The 17421-nt window shown below is 40.3% G+C and overlaps 1 protein-coding gene across 1 annotated transcript; it reads right to left on the bottom strand.

Moving 5' to 3' along the window:
- Nucleotides 1-876: 876 nt before the first annotated feature.
- LOC114548526 (scavenger receptor cysteine-rich type 1 protein M130-like) lies at nt 877-17421 on the bottom strand. Its single transcript, XM_028568511.1, has 12 exons — nt 17316-17421; nt 16399-16431; nt 11830-11982; nt 11250-11369; nt 10668-10832; nt 7252-7377; nt 5680-5997; nt 5313-5594; nt 1794-2075; nt 1384-1692; nt 1004-1291; nt 877-899 (listed from the first exon to the last, which is right to left on the bottom strand). Exons 1-12 carry the CDS (start codon nt 17356-17358, stop codon nt 877-879), a joined length of 2142 nt encoding a protein of 713 aa, XP_028424312.1. The 5' UTR covers nt 17359-17421.

Consider the following 17421-nt stretch of genomic DNA (forward strand, 5'->3'; position numbering starts at 1 on the left):
CCTGTTGTCATATCAGTATTAGTTTAAAGGGAACATCTGTGAAACAATTTAAAATTGACTGAGTTGATATGCAGTTGTGTGGCAGCTGAGAAATCCATTTGTATGAGATGAGCTCTTTGGAGGTCCTACTCTGCTGCCTGGGCTCCTTCCTCTTCAGCTGGTGCTCCTTCAGCTCTGCTAACACCAAGGTTATAATAATCCAGTTCGATGTTCTCCTGTGGTCCCGACATCAGCCTCCTGGTGGCCTGGACCTGGAGAGACATGACAGCACAAATATGAGTTACTGCATCACTCCTTTTCTTCGTTTTTTACAATTGCTTACACACTAAAATTAAAACTTTCCCACAATTAGCAAAACCTTACACTCAAGGAGCAAAACACTAGGCTAGATTTGCACAACTGTAAGCATATTGTCAGCTTCACACTTTTTGCAAAACATCACACACAGTGATTTGCCAAAAACACACTCACATTTACCGCGCAACCCAGAGCCTCAAACAAGACGTGTACGGTACCTTCATGATGAAATAGATGACAATGGTGAACAACAGCAGAGTCAGCGGCAGGATGACCAGTCTGATGATAACAGCTGCTGGATCTGATAAAACACATTTATAACATTAGATTACATCAGCTCAACAGCTCCCATTAACCATAAGCTTCTGTGACGTTAAATCACAGAAAATCACTTATGAAGTTAACTAAAGTCGACCGATTCTCTTCTGAATGTCTGTCTGGTTGAGTTTTCACAATAAACACTGTCAAGTTGAACCACAACAGGTTGCTTAAAGATGCAGATCACCACAGTTTAAGCATCCAGGAACAATCCTACTTCTCCACCCTTCAGGACGACATTGTCCTAGATAACTTCACAGTTCACACCAGAAGAAAGGAGGACACTGGAAGATCAATGTCATATATGATGTCACTGATGGACTTATGTAAACAGGTGAGCTCCACAATGGAGGAAAAAGAACCTGATGTTGATATAGACTAGACTTACGTAAACAGGCGAGCTCCAGGACGGAGGAAGACGAAGACGATGGTGTTACACACTCCCTCAGAGCAGATCCAGACTGAACACAGTTGGAGTTGATCTTCCATGCAGATCTGTTGGAGGAGTCCTCTATCCTTCCTACTGAAAGAGCAGAGCTACAGCTCAGCTTTCTACAGTAAACAGATGCTGATTCCTTCGGGGTCTGGTCAGAGCCATCCACTGATCTCCAGTCTCCCTGTTTCACCTCCAGTGTTCCAGTACAGCGACTCCATCCTCCCACCAACCTGACAAGATCTAACAGAAACAAGAGAGTCATCAGCAAAATGATAAAGTGAGTTTCATTAGAACACAAATGAACCAAATTAAAGCTGCAGCTCCTCTTCTACCTGAGCAGGTGAGTCCAACAGCTTTTCCAGATGAGCAGTTGTTTCTATCTGAGCTTCTACAGTCTAGGAGAGCAGACTCGTTGCCTCCACACTGGAATTCTTTGGTCCACATTGGAGCCTCCACTTCTCCATAGAGCGCCCCCTGGAGGAATGAAGGAGCCCCACAGCCAAGCTCCCTACAGACCACCTCTGCATCCTGCTGGTCAAAGTCATCTTCACAAACTGAGGACCAGCCCTGGGTAGACTGGTTAGTCTTCATCTCCAGTCTGCCTGAGCACAGACTGGTCCCATTTACCAGCCTGACAGAGTCTGGAGAGAGATAATTTAAACTTCAAAACTGATCTTGATTTGTGACAAAGTGTAGACAAAAGTGTAAATGCATACAAAAATGATGTCCTTGATGGTCTTACCTAAGCAGGTGATCTCCATGATGGAGGAGGAGGAACCTGATGTTACACACTCTCTCAGGGCAGATCCAGACTGAATACAGTTAGGACTGATCTTCCATGCAGATTTGGATAAGGACTCATTTCTTATTACTGTTGAAACAGCAGAGCCACAGTCCAGCGCTCCACAGACTACCGCTGCTTCCTTCAGGGTCCAATCAGAGACATCCACTGGTCTCCAGTCTCCTCGTTTCATCTCCAGTGTTCCTGCACAGTGGCTGGATCCTCCCACCAACCTGACCGGCTCTGAACAGAAACAAGTGAGTCGTCAGCAAATGATAAAGCGAGTTTCATTAGAGCAGAAATTTACTAAATTGAAGCTGTAGCTCCCCTTCTACCTGAGCAGGTGAGTCCAACAGCTTTTCCAAGTGTGCAGGATTGTTAAGTACAGTATTTGCGGCATAACAGGTGCCATTTCATTAGCTCGTATATTCCCTTTGTAGCTCGGGGGAATGGCCAAATAGCAGTAAGAGCCACAGTTCCACACATAGAAGATGCCTATAATACAGGATATCCTACTCGTGGCAAGTTGACCTCCAGGGGAATGGCCACATGGCAGTTTGTCCTGCCCACGCGAACATAGTACATAGTACATTCCTGCATCAGACTCTATCTAATGTCATTTGGTTGGGATATTATGGTCTCTCCCTAATGTGCTGAGCCTGGTGTCAGATCAGAGCCTAGATTCCAAATATCAACGCAGTACATTCAGACAATGTGAGGCGACACACTGTATTAAGGGAGTCTGATACAGAAGCAGCTTCAACATTAGTACAGTGTGCAAGTTCTTAACAATGATTTAGGCTAGGTTTACAGAGAAATGATTTGAAGAGAAAACGCAAAAGTAGCATTGCGTTATCACTTTATATTCTGCGTTTAGACGAGCGTTATGGTGGGGGAAAATCTGCGTTTGTCTGATGATGACCGGCACAGTTGACTGTGATAAGCCACAGCACAGCACCCGTGGGAGCACCATCAATACCCTGAGCCTCGCGGCCCTTCAGCTGCTGCTTGAGAGCGAGAAGCAGTGGGCAGAGGAGGCTGAAGCAGACCCTCCTCTGCCCACTACCACTCGCTCTCTCTCTCTCTCTTCATCTGCAACGTTATAGCCTACTCTGGCTCAAATTAAGAGCCTACATATCATCATCAAACTATAACAACCTTATCCACATTGTCGAAATCATTTCAATATTGAGCCATTTGAAATTCTTTTAGATAACAGGAGCCTATAATTTGTGTAGCCTACTCCGTAACAACAGACTACCTGGACACCTTTTTCTCATCTCTCTCCACACATCTGTCTTCAGACTTTTGCGTTTTTACTCTTTACTTGGTAACGCAACGGTGGAGCGTTTTTAAGATTTCCACTCTGGAGTGTGGTTTCACTTTTTTTGCGTTTTTACAGTTTTTTCCGATTGCTAAACGACAGTGGGCACAGCTGGAGTCACATGTGCAAAACTCAAACTACAGTCTGCACTACCAACAGTCACCTGAGCTAAACAGTTCACATCACCTGCAAAACAGGCTCAGTGCAGCCAAACACTATGCACAATCCTCACTGAGATAACACACACTGTCACTCAGAACACACTGAGGGTAAAAACACTAGCGTCAAACACCAATACAGAAATTACAAACTTTTTCATCTTTACAGTTTGAACAATTTGAGTGACTTGACACTACTCAACAGTTTATTTAAGGAAAAAATATAGATTGTATAGCATACCAATTTTTACATAAGGTAAAAAAGAAGGAATGAAAATCAGCAGTTTTCTTCAATAAAGTATTTTGTCTCTAGTAATTTATGGAATTACTGGGGAAAAAAACTAAAGGTACATACGTAACAGTACCAAAGAATAGTGTGACTAATCCTGCCTCTCTCCAGCATCATGTGGCAAGTTTTCTTCATCACATTGGATGTCTGCATCATCTCTAAATAAAAATGAATGTGGTGTTTCTATTGCTTTCACCTCCATTACTTTCTGAAAAACAGTAAGAACGCAGTTTTACTATTGTAAAGATATAGTGTTTTTCACTTTTTTTATAGCTGTGTACATAACCTCAGACATCTTACCTGGACATGTTGGTATCTTTGCTCTTTTACCTGTTTCTCTCAAACGGTACAGTGTATAATTGTTTCCTTCTTATTTGGTGTTTGTATACAAAAAAAGGCTTTCTGAGCTTTCTCTATATAAATACCATATATGTTCACACAAACAGGTAAAAGAGCAAAGATACCAACATGTCCAGGTAAGATGTCTGAGGTTATGTACACAGCTATAAAAAAAGTGAAAAACACTATATCTTTACAATAGTAAAACTGTGTTCTTACTGTTTTTCAGAAAGTAATGGAGGTGAAAGCAATAGAAACACCACATTCATTAGTATTTAGAGATGATGAAGACATCCAATGTGATGAAGAAAACTTGCCACATGATGCTGGAGAGAGGCAGGATTAGTCACACTATTCGTTGGTACTGTTATGTACCTTTTAGTTTTTTTTTTCCCCAGTAATTCCATAAATTACTAGAGACAAAATACTTTACTGCTGATTTTCATTCCTTCTTGTTTACCTTATGTAAAAATTGGTATGCTATACAATCTATATTTTTTCCTTAAATAAACTGTTGAGTAGTGTCAAGTCACTCAAATTGTTCAAACTGTAAAGATGAGAAAGTTTGTAATTTGTGTATTGGTGTTTGACGCTAGTGTTTTTACCCTCAGTGTGTTCTGAGTGACTGTGTGTGTTATCTCAGTGAGGCCTGTGCATACTGTTTGAGACGTGTGTTAAGAGTTGTGTTGCTTTGAATGAGTTTTGCAGGTGATGTGAACTGTTTAGCTCAGGTGACTGTAGGTAGTGCAGACTGTAGTTAGAGTTTTGCACATGTGACTCCAGTTGTGCCCACTGTCGTTTAGCAATCGAAAAAAACTGTAAGCTTTCAGCTAAAATTGCAATCAGCAGTGTTTGATAGGCACCAGACTGAAATCTATTCTGTTTTGAATGTGTGGTTAACAGTTCTGACAGCAGTGTGTTAGCATCTGAACAAAGTGCTGTAAATCTACAGTGTTGTGCACGTTGTGGTTAAAGTCATGGGATAAGTGTGTAGAGTTTTGAAAACTGTGTTCAAGCAATGAAAAACAAACTAGAGTTTGGTCCACATGAACTACTGCTGTGCAGACTGTAGTTAGCGTTTTGCACATGTGACTCCAGTTGTGCCCACTGTTGTTTAGCAATCGAAAAAAACTGTAAGCCCCAAAACGCTGTCGCCGTATAAACGAAAATCACATCCAATAAAATATTTTTTTCACCCGTGAGCGTCATCGTGTGAACAGGGCCTTAGATACAAACATATCCACATCTGTCATGTTGCTGAGCAGACCTCGGAGTCTCAGCATTTCCTACCAAATAAGACTAACTGAGAACATGTCAGATTAAATTTATACTGAGAAACTGGAAAGATCAGATGTCAGTGATGGTCTTACCTAAGCAGTTGATCTTCATGATGGAGGAAGAGGAACCTGATGTTACACACTCTTTCAGGGTATACCCAGAGTGAATACAGTTAGGACTGATCTCCCATGTAGAGTTGGGTAGAGACTCATTTCTTATTCCTGCTGAAACAGGAGAGCCACAGTCCAGCTCTTCACAGACTACCGCTGCTTCCTTCAGGGTCCAATCAGAGACATCCACTGGTCTCCAGTCTCCTCGTTTCACCTCCAGTGTTCCAGTACAGTGACTGGATCCTCCAACCAACCTGACAGGATCTTAACAGAAACCAGAGATTGGTCAGCAAATTGATTTTCATTAGAACAGAAATTAACCAAATCAAAGCTGCAGCTCTTCTTCTACCTGAGCAGGTGAGTCCAACAGCTTTTCCAGGTGAGCAGGTGATGTTTCTATCTGACCCTGAGCTTCTACAGTCTAGGAGAGCAGACTCGTTGCCTCCACACTGGAACTCTTTGGTCCTCATTGGAGCTTCCACTTCTCCATAGAGCGCCCCCTGGAGGACTGAAGGAGCCCCACAACCAAGCTCCCTACAGACCACCTCTGCATCCTGCTGGTCAAAGTCATCTTCACACACTGGGGACCAGCGCTGGGTAGACTGGTTAGTGTTCACCTCCAGCCTGCCTGAGCACAGACTGGTCCCATTCACTAGCCTGACAAACACTAAGGGAAGGAAAGAGCACATTCATACATTGACACAATGTGTAAAAAATTATTAAAATAGCTATATGTTTTGAACATTTCTGACTTTTGCACCATCTTGTGGTAGCAAGAAGAATCACAGCAATGCATAATAAAAAAGAAAAACATCTATGACCTTAAAAGGACGTGTAGCTTAGACAAACCTCAGATCTTCTGGTAACTTGTGCAGTATAGAGAAACTAAATGACGTGTTTGATAACTATATCTCGATTGATTCCATTCTTTCTCTCTCAAACTTTAAAGAAGATACTGATAAAAGCTCAGATTAAAGCTGATACCAGTTCTGATGTGGTCATCAATTAGTCAAACCCCATCACGTCTCTGTTCATCTCTTGCCTTTCTTCCCCTGGGAAGACCTGATGGAGGAGGCCTTCAGGAGAAAGACAGCAAAGTACGCAGACCTGGTATGCAAGTGCCAGAGCTGAGGATGGTGTGTGCAATGTGTACCTGTTGAGGTTGGCTGCAGAAACGTCACTGGCAAATCCCTATGAAGGAACTTAGAACTCCTTGAAAGACAATGTATCTAAGGCTATGTTTAGGAGCCTGAAGCAGTTTCTGTAGCCTACTCCGTAACAACAGACTTACATGGATGCCTTTTTCTCGTCGCTCTCCACACCACTGTCTTCAGACTTTGGCGTTTTTACCTTTTAGACGGTAATGCGACGGTAGAACGTTGTTAAGATTTCCACTCTGGAGGGTGGTTTCCCTTTTTTGCGTTTTTAAGCCCCAAAAACGGTCTGTTATCCATCCCTCACCTTATGCTCTCTCTGTGTTGCCGTTCTCAGAATCCCTTCGCTTCAGGAATTAACAACATTTGAGCTAGAAAGCTACTTGCTGAAAAGGTCAAGTTTTGAAGAAAATTTGGATGGGAAATTATTGTAAAGATTTATAAAGAATATGTTTAGGTCATTTCCTCTCTAACTGGGACTTTTTGGGACCGATTGGTGGACAAAGTTCACACGGAGATACACTGGTAAGAGCCAATGAGGTTTAACCACCTCGAATCCCAGAATGTGTCTGTGGTTTTAATTAGCCAGACTTTACTCCACAGCGCTGTGGACATACAGTAGGTCTGACAGTGAAACACTACACTTCTTTTAAAACCTACCTTGATATCTTGAGATTGATTCTGATACAGGTGGATCAATATGGTGTGAACATGTATTGTTTAATTATGGTGGACTGTTTTCCTACCTAGGCTATTAAAGCTCTTACAGATGTTGATGGTGAGGTCGTCGACAACGTGCAGGAGGGATGAGAAGTTATCGATATAGTAGGTGTGAATTTCTTCAGGATCGGAGGCAATGTCACTTAGCTCCTTCTCGTTAACATCCTTCACACCTGAGATAAAAATGTGTGTTAATACTGTGCCCAAACCTCAGACCCAAAACAAACAAAACTATTTAATTGACATGTAATAGTGGTTTACTGATTCCTAAACTAAACATATGACAGACTATACTGGTTGATTTCCATTGTCAGAACCATGGTAACCATCATTTGATTAACATTCACTTTTTGTTTTGTTTGTGTTTGTGTTGATATTCTTAGGCAAGATCATTTGTGGCCTTATTTAAAGTATTTTGTGCAGTTTTGATATTTAATTTATTTTAGTCACTTTTGTCCTGCTCCTCAGTTTCTTATCAATGTGCTCTGAAATGCACTTTGTAAATATGTGTATTTCTTTAAAAAAAAAACAAAAAAACGATGACTTAACCCTCCTGTTGTCTTCGGGTCAAATTTGACCCATTGTCAAAAGTTTCTACATCAGAAATTTGGGTTTTACATTAACCAAATTGTCCAAAAAAATAATGTGGATGGTTTCATGCAACTGTCTTCACAAATAAAAATAAATGATCCATTCACTACTATTATTGAATTTGGCTGTTTTATTCAATTTTATAGTATTGAAGAAAAAAACTGATAAAAGAATGTTGAAAAAAATGACAAATGTCGGAAAAAAGGTTAAAAAAATGGAAAAAACTAAAATGTCAAAAAAACTGGTGCAAAAATAAATCAACAAACAATAGAATAAGTGACAAAAGACTTGGGGAAAAAGCGACAGAAAAATAAACGTTTTCATTTTAAATTTTGACCCAGAAAAACGTGCATGGTGGACAGGAAGACAACATGAGGGTAAAGTGTGTTTTCGAAGGCTATTTCTGAAAAATAAATTTGCTTGGTTTAAATTCTATAAAAGTGGGGCGTGACTTAAAGCGTAACTCTCGCCAAAATGCAACCTAGGGTCTTTTTGTGAATGTACCCGAGTCAAACTTTCTTTAAAATCATATTGGACGGAAACGCCACTTTTAAGATTGAAGATATTCTCGTTTTTGGGAGTGGTAGGGGCACTTTTATGCTAGCCTCAAAATAGCTGTTTTTAAACCACTAAACCACTCGACACAACATGAGACTTTGCTCCAAGTATCACCAGGAGCTCTACACCTTAATGCAAGCGTTGACAACATTGGTTGTGTTCACAGAGTTTACTAAAAAAGGTTTTGAGCAACTCACGTTAGCAGTTGTTCTTCTGGTCGCCGTCTATCGAGCCAGTCAAAAATAGTCGAGGGAGGAGAGTAAAGATGGAAAGCTCCTAAAGCTTAGGTCCATATAAATGCATGGATAAATGTTGTTTTGTCGTTAGTGAAAAACAATATTGACCTTGTAGTTGAAAAAGGAGCCTCATAAGAATGACTTTGTTATGGTTTCATTGTTTTGCTTTGCATTTTGTTCCATTTGTTACCTGTTGGTTCATTTCTGTTGTCTGTATCCTGTTTTGTAGATTTCTGTTTAGTTATCTCCCTGCTTATTGTGTTTAGCCTGTCTTGACAGTGTTCTGTGTTGTGTCAAGTTTCTGTGTTTAGTTGATGTCATGTTTTCCGTTTTTCCGTTAGTTGATTGTCCTGTCCCGCCCTGATGTGTTTCACCTGCTGTATCACCTGTACCTCATTCGTTCGTTACCTCTTGTATTTAACCTCTGTGAATCCCTTTGTCAGATCATTTTGTAGCCATGCCCTTGTGTTTCCTCCCTGTGCCTTGTGTCTGTGCCTGCGTCAGTTCACTCCTGCCTATGTTTTTCCCGTCAGTTTATTTTTGTGAGTTTTCCAGTCTTATACTGCCGTTTTTCTCTTATTAAATCCCTGAGTCACACATCACAACAGACATCTCCTCCTATGGAGTACGTTCATTCGCATTCAGAGATCGACTCTTTTTGACTGGGAAAATGGCATATAGCGTAAACAACAACTACTAACGTGAGTTGCTCAAACCCTTTCTTTTTAGTAAACTCTGTGTACACAAACAATGATCTCAATGTTTCTCATGCAGTGGTGTAGTTTATTTTTTTGTAGTAAGTTTACTGTGATTTTCCACTCCCAGCCTCATCCTCGCCTGTCCCAGAGCGACGCACTGTGACGTTTCCATATACGAGCTGTACATGGACAACTGACATTTCAGTATTGATGGCGTTTTCAGTATTGATGGCGTTCATTTAAAGCCCTGGAAAAACAGTTGAGAAAAGATGAGACAGATTTTCACTTTTTAAGAAACTCAACCAAACCTGAACACAACAGGACATCCCACAAATGAGCCATTTAATCGACACCCCTACACTGCCGCACAAAACCATGACTAATAATTAGCCTCATCATACACGTTTTGTATCTATTAGTAATAACATCTGCAGAATAGGACCTAAATTTACTCAAAATTATTTAATAAACTGTACAATCTTCCACACCATGGCTAACAAATGCATAAAAAGCAGATGAAAGGAGAAAAAACCTCCACTCTATTTTAGTTAATTATCTGACCATTGATAACTAACATTACCATATAGTAATTTAATTGTTTACATTATGCACATTTAATTTTGAAGAATTTACTCTAATTTGCATAGTCAAATTCACCTTATGAATTTCCATTGCTTATATCCGCTTTGCATGTGTGCTGATATTTACCTAACTTTCTGTCCGTCCACTCTAACCAAGGATGCCTGTTTTTAAACTGCCTAGCCTGAATTTGTTTTTAGTCCACATTGCTGGCCACACACACACAAACAGACTATCATATAAGCTACTCTCACTTACCAGGTAACGTTGCGGAAGAATTTTCGTTAATGATCGGGTCATATAATGATCTGTGCAGCTGCTGTGTCACCCAACGCAGCAGTAGCTTCAGGGACAGACTTTTGAAAACACTGAAGTAGTGTTATTTGGGTCTATTTGCGTTTCATATCTCGTTACTTTAAAACTTTGTTCAAATTCTACCTAGTTGCGAGAAAGTCTCATGTTGTGTTGAGCCTTCTTAGTGTTTTAAAAATAGCTATTTTGAGGCTAGCCTAAAAGTGCCCCTAGCACTCCCATTCAAAAGGCCACTTGACCGAAAAACGAGAATACGGTCAATCTTAAAAGTGGCGTTTCCGTCCTAAATATGATTTTAAATGAAAGTTTGACTCCGGTACATTCACAAAAAAGACCCTAGGTTGCATTTTGGCAAGAGTTACGCTTTAAGGCACCATTTTCAATTCATATTGATGTCACTTTTTTCTTTTGTGGTAAAGTTTTGTAGTTTCAGAGAATTTCAGAGCTTATCCTCTGACTTTCTCGCTATTCAAACTGAAAATCAATCACCAATAGTGTAGATCTCAATGCCGGCGTCCTTCAGTTTCTCTGAGGGGAGGATTACGTCGTCGTAGGACTCTCCATCAGTGATCAAGACAGCAATCTTTTTGGAGTCTGCTCGCATTCCCACATTGGGTTTAAAGTTGTTTGGAAGGATGTAGTTCAGAGCACGTCCTGTATAACAGTGATAAAGACACATCAAAAGCCACAGAGAGAAGTTAAGGGAGTTATTCCGGATATACCTCATTCCAGAAGTAAAATCTGAATTCACTTTCTCATAGACTGTTAAGGGACTGTGTAACAATATATTAATAATAATTAATAAAATGATTTGTTGATAAGAAAAGTCAAAGGTTCAAAAAGCCTAACATTGGGTCGTCACTACACATACTTTACTTTCAATATTTAATGTAATTATCTTGTACAAAATACTGATCACTAACAGCTTCAGTTTCCACCACTGATGGACCTAAATACAGAAGTAAATATATGTGACTCCCATTGTAAGACTAGATCCATAAGGTGCCTTTTATCTCACAGTCCCTCACATTGTGAACCGTGTGTGAATTGGACAACAGACTGTTAAATCACCTGTGAAGGTTTGTGATTGTAGCTGTTCCAGATTGGCGATGGCCTTCAGCATGGAATATTTGGTCTGGTGGGTGTGTAGGTGCCACGTGGTCCTTGGGTTATCACTGTACTGAACCAGACCTGCAGGAATGAACATTTACAATGTGTAAAATGCTAACTCAACTCTTCTTCCATAATAATAATAATAATAATAATAATAATAATAATAATAATAAAGTATTCTTTAGTAAGTTACAATGAGGTGAAATTTAAATTTCAAAACTGCTGTAGTTAAAGAAAAATGTGTGCTGTAGGGTTTCTAACAAAGTAATATAAAATACAATACTTTTTATTGTCCTCATCATTGCCACCACACACACTCATGTCTCACGCAAACTGTACTTATTTGCAAATATACAGATGGCCCAAACAACTTAATGCTCATAAGATGAGCCATAACCCTGACCGCTCAACCTTGGACAGCTGCTATAAGTTGAAATAGAAGAATAAGATTGCCTTTATGTGCCATTGTAGACCCAGGAATAACCTCCAAACATAGTCCTTAGAGTGTTAGTATGAATAGTAGTTATTAAAATATTACCAATCTGGACTCTGTCTGGGCCAATGTTGAAATTGCTGACCATTCCATCAAGAAAGGTCTTCATGGTTTCAAAGTCTGAACGGCTGATGCTCCCAGACTCATCCACCAACACCACGATGTCAGCCTTGGCTGTGCTTTCACACTCCTGAGAACCTGGAAGAAAACAAAGGATTGTGGGATACAATATGCAAAGGTTTCCTGAAAAAGCAAAAGAAAATAACAAATTATACAAATATAAATTTTCATCCATCCATGCGATGTTCACTACATTTTCAAACAAGCCACCTAGTCCTGGGTCTTCCCCCCGAGGCCTCCTTCCAGCAGTTCCTCCCTGGAACACCTCCCGAGGGAGGCGCCCAGGGGGCATTCTTACCAGACACCCAAACCACCTCAACTGGCTCCTTTTGACGCAAAGGAGCAGTGACTCTACTCCAAGTTCTTCACAGATGAGTGAGCTACTCGCCCTATCTCTAAGGGAGACGCAGAGATGGTTAAAGTGATAGTTAGAAGTAGAAGTTACAGTAGAAGTAGAAGTTACAGAGGAAAATTGTCAATGTCTGACCAGATAAATTTTCCCCAATAACTACCACAGAGAAGTTTGTGCAAATCAATTTTATACTGTCACAGAAAAAAAGAAATCCTTTCTAATTGGAATACAGCAAAAAACAAATCTCTCCTTATCCTATGGGAAATAGTCTCTCTACTATACTCTATTATCATTAGACAAAAATCCTCAAGAAACACTGCTCTGTGTCTTATAAGAAAACAGTATTTTTCCCCCACTGGTGACCTTGACATATACATCAGTTCACATTCAGTCCACATACATGGTGTTTCCGTCCGGTCACCAGAGGTAATAAACAACATTTACCCTCTGACTACATTTCCAGCTCAGTGAACAGTGTGAGAATTTTTGAACAAAAGTGCATACATAAAAATGCTCAAATGATCAACAAAACTCAAAGAATCATAATTCCTTTAACAGTTCTTTCGGTCATGACCCAGCCTTCATGACCATCGGTGAGGGTAGGAATGGAAATTGGCCGATAGATCGGGATCTTTGCCTTCTGGCTCAACTCTCTCTTCGTCCCAATGCTGTGATAAATTCAATGTAATACTGCCCCCGCCGATTCTTCGACCAATCTCCTGCGCCATTGTCCCCTCACTCGCAAACAAGACCCCGAGATACCGATGATAGTTTCAGACCGTTTGCTTATAATGCTCTATCTTTATGTATAGAGAATCTTTGGTGCTGTAAGACTAACAGCCACACTAGCAGCTCTGTGAGGCACAGTATTCACATGCTAACATGCTAATGTTTACAGTAGTGTCACTATTGCAAAGTGGCAGTAGCAATACTGTGGCCTAACCCATGTGGCATTTGCCGATCCCTGAGGGGTATGTTGCTCAGCACAGTGGCAAAAAGCAGTGGTTCCTAACCTATCTAATCTGAGGTACCGCCCCACAGCCCTGTCAGATGAACTCATGAACCCCTTCATCAAGTCACAATTTACCTTTCAAATTAAAGGTGTTCCGTGATTGGTCAGCAATCATACTACTGTAGTTTCAGCCCTTCTATCTATTACTTTTAGCAAATCCTTTCAGCTGTTTAGTCAGTACTTTTAGCTACTATTAGACCTGTTTACTCAGTACTTTTAACTACTATTACAACTGTTTAGTCAGTACTTTTAGCAAATCATTTTAGTTGTTTAATGATTTGATGAATCACTGGCATTAAGCGATCCACTGGGGGCTAATGCTGCTAACTACAGCAGCATGTTCCGGTCTTTGGAGTGATTTGCCGCTTGTGTACCATCTGCACATACATTCCTAATGAACGCTGGAAGTGGTAGACAATTGTCAGGGACAAACAGTAAGTGATCTTCATACATCTTTGGTAACATCCTGTTATTGTTGGCCTATCCAGCGTAACGCCTTATCCCACACACTGTGCTTACTGGAGTTATTTATGATGTTATATATGATCACGTTCTACTATTAAACATGCCAAAAGTAATATGTTTTACTATAGCATTAAGTATAGTTTGCCCTAAAGTTGCTTTCAATCTCTGTTATGGATTGATTGATGGATTGATGTTAGTCAGACTTAGGTAAGTCTACTTCTAATATTAACATCATCAATGATATTCCTATCCTATCCTGGGGATATCGATCCTCTCATCTAATGCTCAACAAAAGTGGAGCATATTTTATCAAAATATAACCCTTTTTATTTTAACAAACTCATGTAATTCCCAGACATCTCTAACAGAAGACACCTGAAGCTTTCATTTTTTTCTTGCAGACTCCACTTCAGTGATGGATTAACCGGAAGCTGTGCCCATAATTAACAACAACTGACAACACAAATGTCCTTCACCGTCACACCCCTGTCAGATCAGAACTACTTGGTTAAGCACAGTCAAAAATGGTGGTTGGGGTCAAAATAACTATTCTGCTTTAGTTAAAAGAAACATTAAATATTAGTAAGAAACAGGGCGTGTACAATAGAGACAGAGCGCATTGCGTCATACACTGACGGATTCCTCCTCTTTATTCCGTATGCTAGCAAACATCAGAAACGTGTCTAAAAGCTGCTGTGCCGGGCCCAAAAAATCAAGCTCGACCCTACCCGAGCCTGTGCACGTTGTGTCCAACACATTAACTGTAATTATGAGCCCGAGCCTGATTTAAACCTGACAATTTTTTTAACACATGGGCTGTTATAACTGGCGTTCTCAACTACAATTCTGAGTTGTTTAAACTACAAAATTTTTTTTGGAATTATCTTAATGAATAATGCAACAAGGACGAAGCCTGTAAACTGTTGTTAGTTTATTCAGAATGGAATGGATCGCAAATGGATCCAAATGAAGAAACGTAAAAAAGAAAAGACCTCGATCCATATCTCCCTCAGCCGAATAGTGTGGGGAACAGATCGAGGCAGCAACATAATCAAAACCCTGGAACCATATAGGAGACTTTCTCACCTAATTAATACTGTCCTTCGCCACGGTCTGTATGCTGACAAACTGGCCGATGACACGCCAGATATAGGAGAGACCATATCTGCTGCTAAATGACTCATGAGATATCTGAAACAATCTGGCCTGGTTGCGCAATTATGGAAGACAGCTGTTACAGATGGGGGGGAGACACGATTTAGCACAGTTTACTTCCCATACAAGTCAGTGCAGGACATACACCCAGAGCTACAGGAGAAGTTCCCGGCCCGAGGATAGTGGCAGGAAATATCGGGTCAAGTTCGGACTCGGCCAGAGAATCTAAACTGCAGTGTTGATATAAACCTCCAACTATGTAAAGAACGCATAACTTCAGTTTTTATAAGCTGCCGAGCTGAAAAACTGAGCTTTTAAGAAGGAAAAAGTGGAAACAGTTGTGAGGAATCAGCAGAGAGAATGGAGAGACACTAAGCTAATGTTATGTCAGATGTTATGTTTGTTAGGTTAAAACTGACATTAGGATATTCAACTTGGTAACAAATGATTCCTCACGTTATTATCCACTTTTGTTTTCATAAAAGATCAGTTTTTTGGGTGGGCAATGGAGTGCGGAGAGTTGTTTTCCCCTCCATTGGGGGGGACTTAAATGCGCTCTGTCATATATAGGGTTGGGTATCGTTTTTTTTTTTTTGATTCCGGTGCTAAATCGATACTTTTAAAACGGTGCCGGTGCCTAAACGGTGCCTAAACCGGTACTTTTCAATAAAAAAAAAAAAATAAGGGTAGTAAACAACAGTCAGTGACTTGTTTATTGCTAAGGCCATCCATCCATCCATCCATCTTCGTCCGCTTATCCGGTGTCGGGTCGCTAAGGCCTTGGTCAAAATTAAAAATTTAATAATAACGTAATAACTATAACAATAACAATAACTTATTTCACCAGTAAATTGCTGTTGAACCCCAGATAGGAAAAGGGTATTTTACAATTACTGTCAATGCACCACGAGGCTACCAGTTTTAAGTGAATCTGTGTTGTTTAATTCCGACAACGGCAGCTGCAAGTGAACGCACCGTCTTTGTTGTTTAATTCCGACAACGGCAGCTGCAAGTGAACGCACCGTCTGTGTTGTTTAATTCCGACAACGGCAGCTGCAAGTGAACGCACCGTCTGTGTTGTTTAATTCCGACAACGGCAGCTGCAAGTGAACGCACCTTCTGTGTAGTTTAATTACGACCATATCTATGAATTGCGACAACGGCAGCTGCTGCGCTGCAGAGCAGGCTGTTCCATCCCGCTGTAGAAGTCCTCCACAGTGAAATACAGTCACACTTTACACTGTTTAACGTTAGCTGTCAGCATTTTAACCGTGATTAATCCAGCTGCTAGCTAAAGGTAGGCTAACGTTACATGCTGTCAGGTGTAGTGTAAAGTCAGGCACCGAAATGAGGCACCGAAACTTTCGTTCTTATTCGGTCTCGTTACTACCGTTTACGTCGGCACCGGTTCCCTATTGGCACCGAGTTTCGGTACCCAACCCTAGTCATATAGTCTCTGGTGTCAGAGACCCATCCATCCACTTCATTTATATTTCTGTTCTTTGTTTACCGGTTGAGTTGTGTCTTCCTTCAGCCCAGAGTCCTGGGGAGAAAATCAGAGAAGAAAGATGAATATAAAGCAGCATTTTGATTGGAGCAGAGCTACGAAGTGGGCTAAATGTGAGATATCACAAGCACATTTATTAAAAAAGACTGATCAAAATAAAATGCAAAGATCAAACCAAGATCTGAAAAGAAATGTTGTTCACTATAACTTAAATTTTTATACTTCTGAGCTTTGAACATTAAGCACATATCAGAATAAGGAAGAGAAGTAGCACTCTTAGTCATAAACTATTTATGTATCTTTACATTTTATAACACAGTTAATGTGTACATTTAAAGAAAATGCATAAATACACAGCAGCCAACTTCAAAACCCAGAAATCCTGTGTGATGATATCACTAAACCACGATGCTATCTGAGAGTGTGTGTTTTTGTGTCTCTGTGAATGTGTGTCTGTGTGTGTGTGTCTGTGTGTGTATGTGTGTGTATATGTATGTGAGTGTGTGTGTGTGTGTGTCTGTGTGCGTGTGTGTCTAACTTTATTTAGCTCCATATATAATGTGAACTTTTCAGACGCTCAGTTAAACAAACCTAAAAACTAAACATTGTTGAGATTTTTCAAAAGGTTTTTAAAAAGTTTGCATGAGTTTAAAGTATTAGAACATGACGTTGGAGACTTTATCTTACAAGTAACTGCACTTTGTTTACCTCCGTGTATTTGTCTTAGTTTTATATTTCACTTCTTATGTACGAGATGAGAGTATTGTTCCTGTTTTTAGCTTGATCTGTCAGTGACTGACTTTTAAATTGGTATTCTGATTCTGAGGTTTTGAATTCTGCACTGTGACTTTAATTCAGGATTTAAACATTGATGTTTTGCATCTTTCACAGATTGATAATTAAAGCAAGAAGAGTCCTACCTGATCTCCATAGCAACAGCAACACCATCAGCAGAAGATCCATATCCAGGTAGACCGTCTTTCTCTTCTAGTATGTCGACCATCTGTCTCTTCTCGTATGTGCAAC

This window comes from Perca flavescens, chromosome 21, assembly GCF_004354835.1.
Source record: "Perca flavescens isolate YP-PL-M2 chromosome 21, PFLA_1.0, whole genome shotgun sequence".
Lineage (NCBI taxonomy): Eukaryota > Metazoa > Chordata > Actinopteri > Perciformes > Percidae > Perca > Perca flavescens.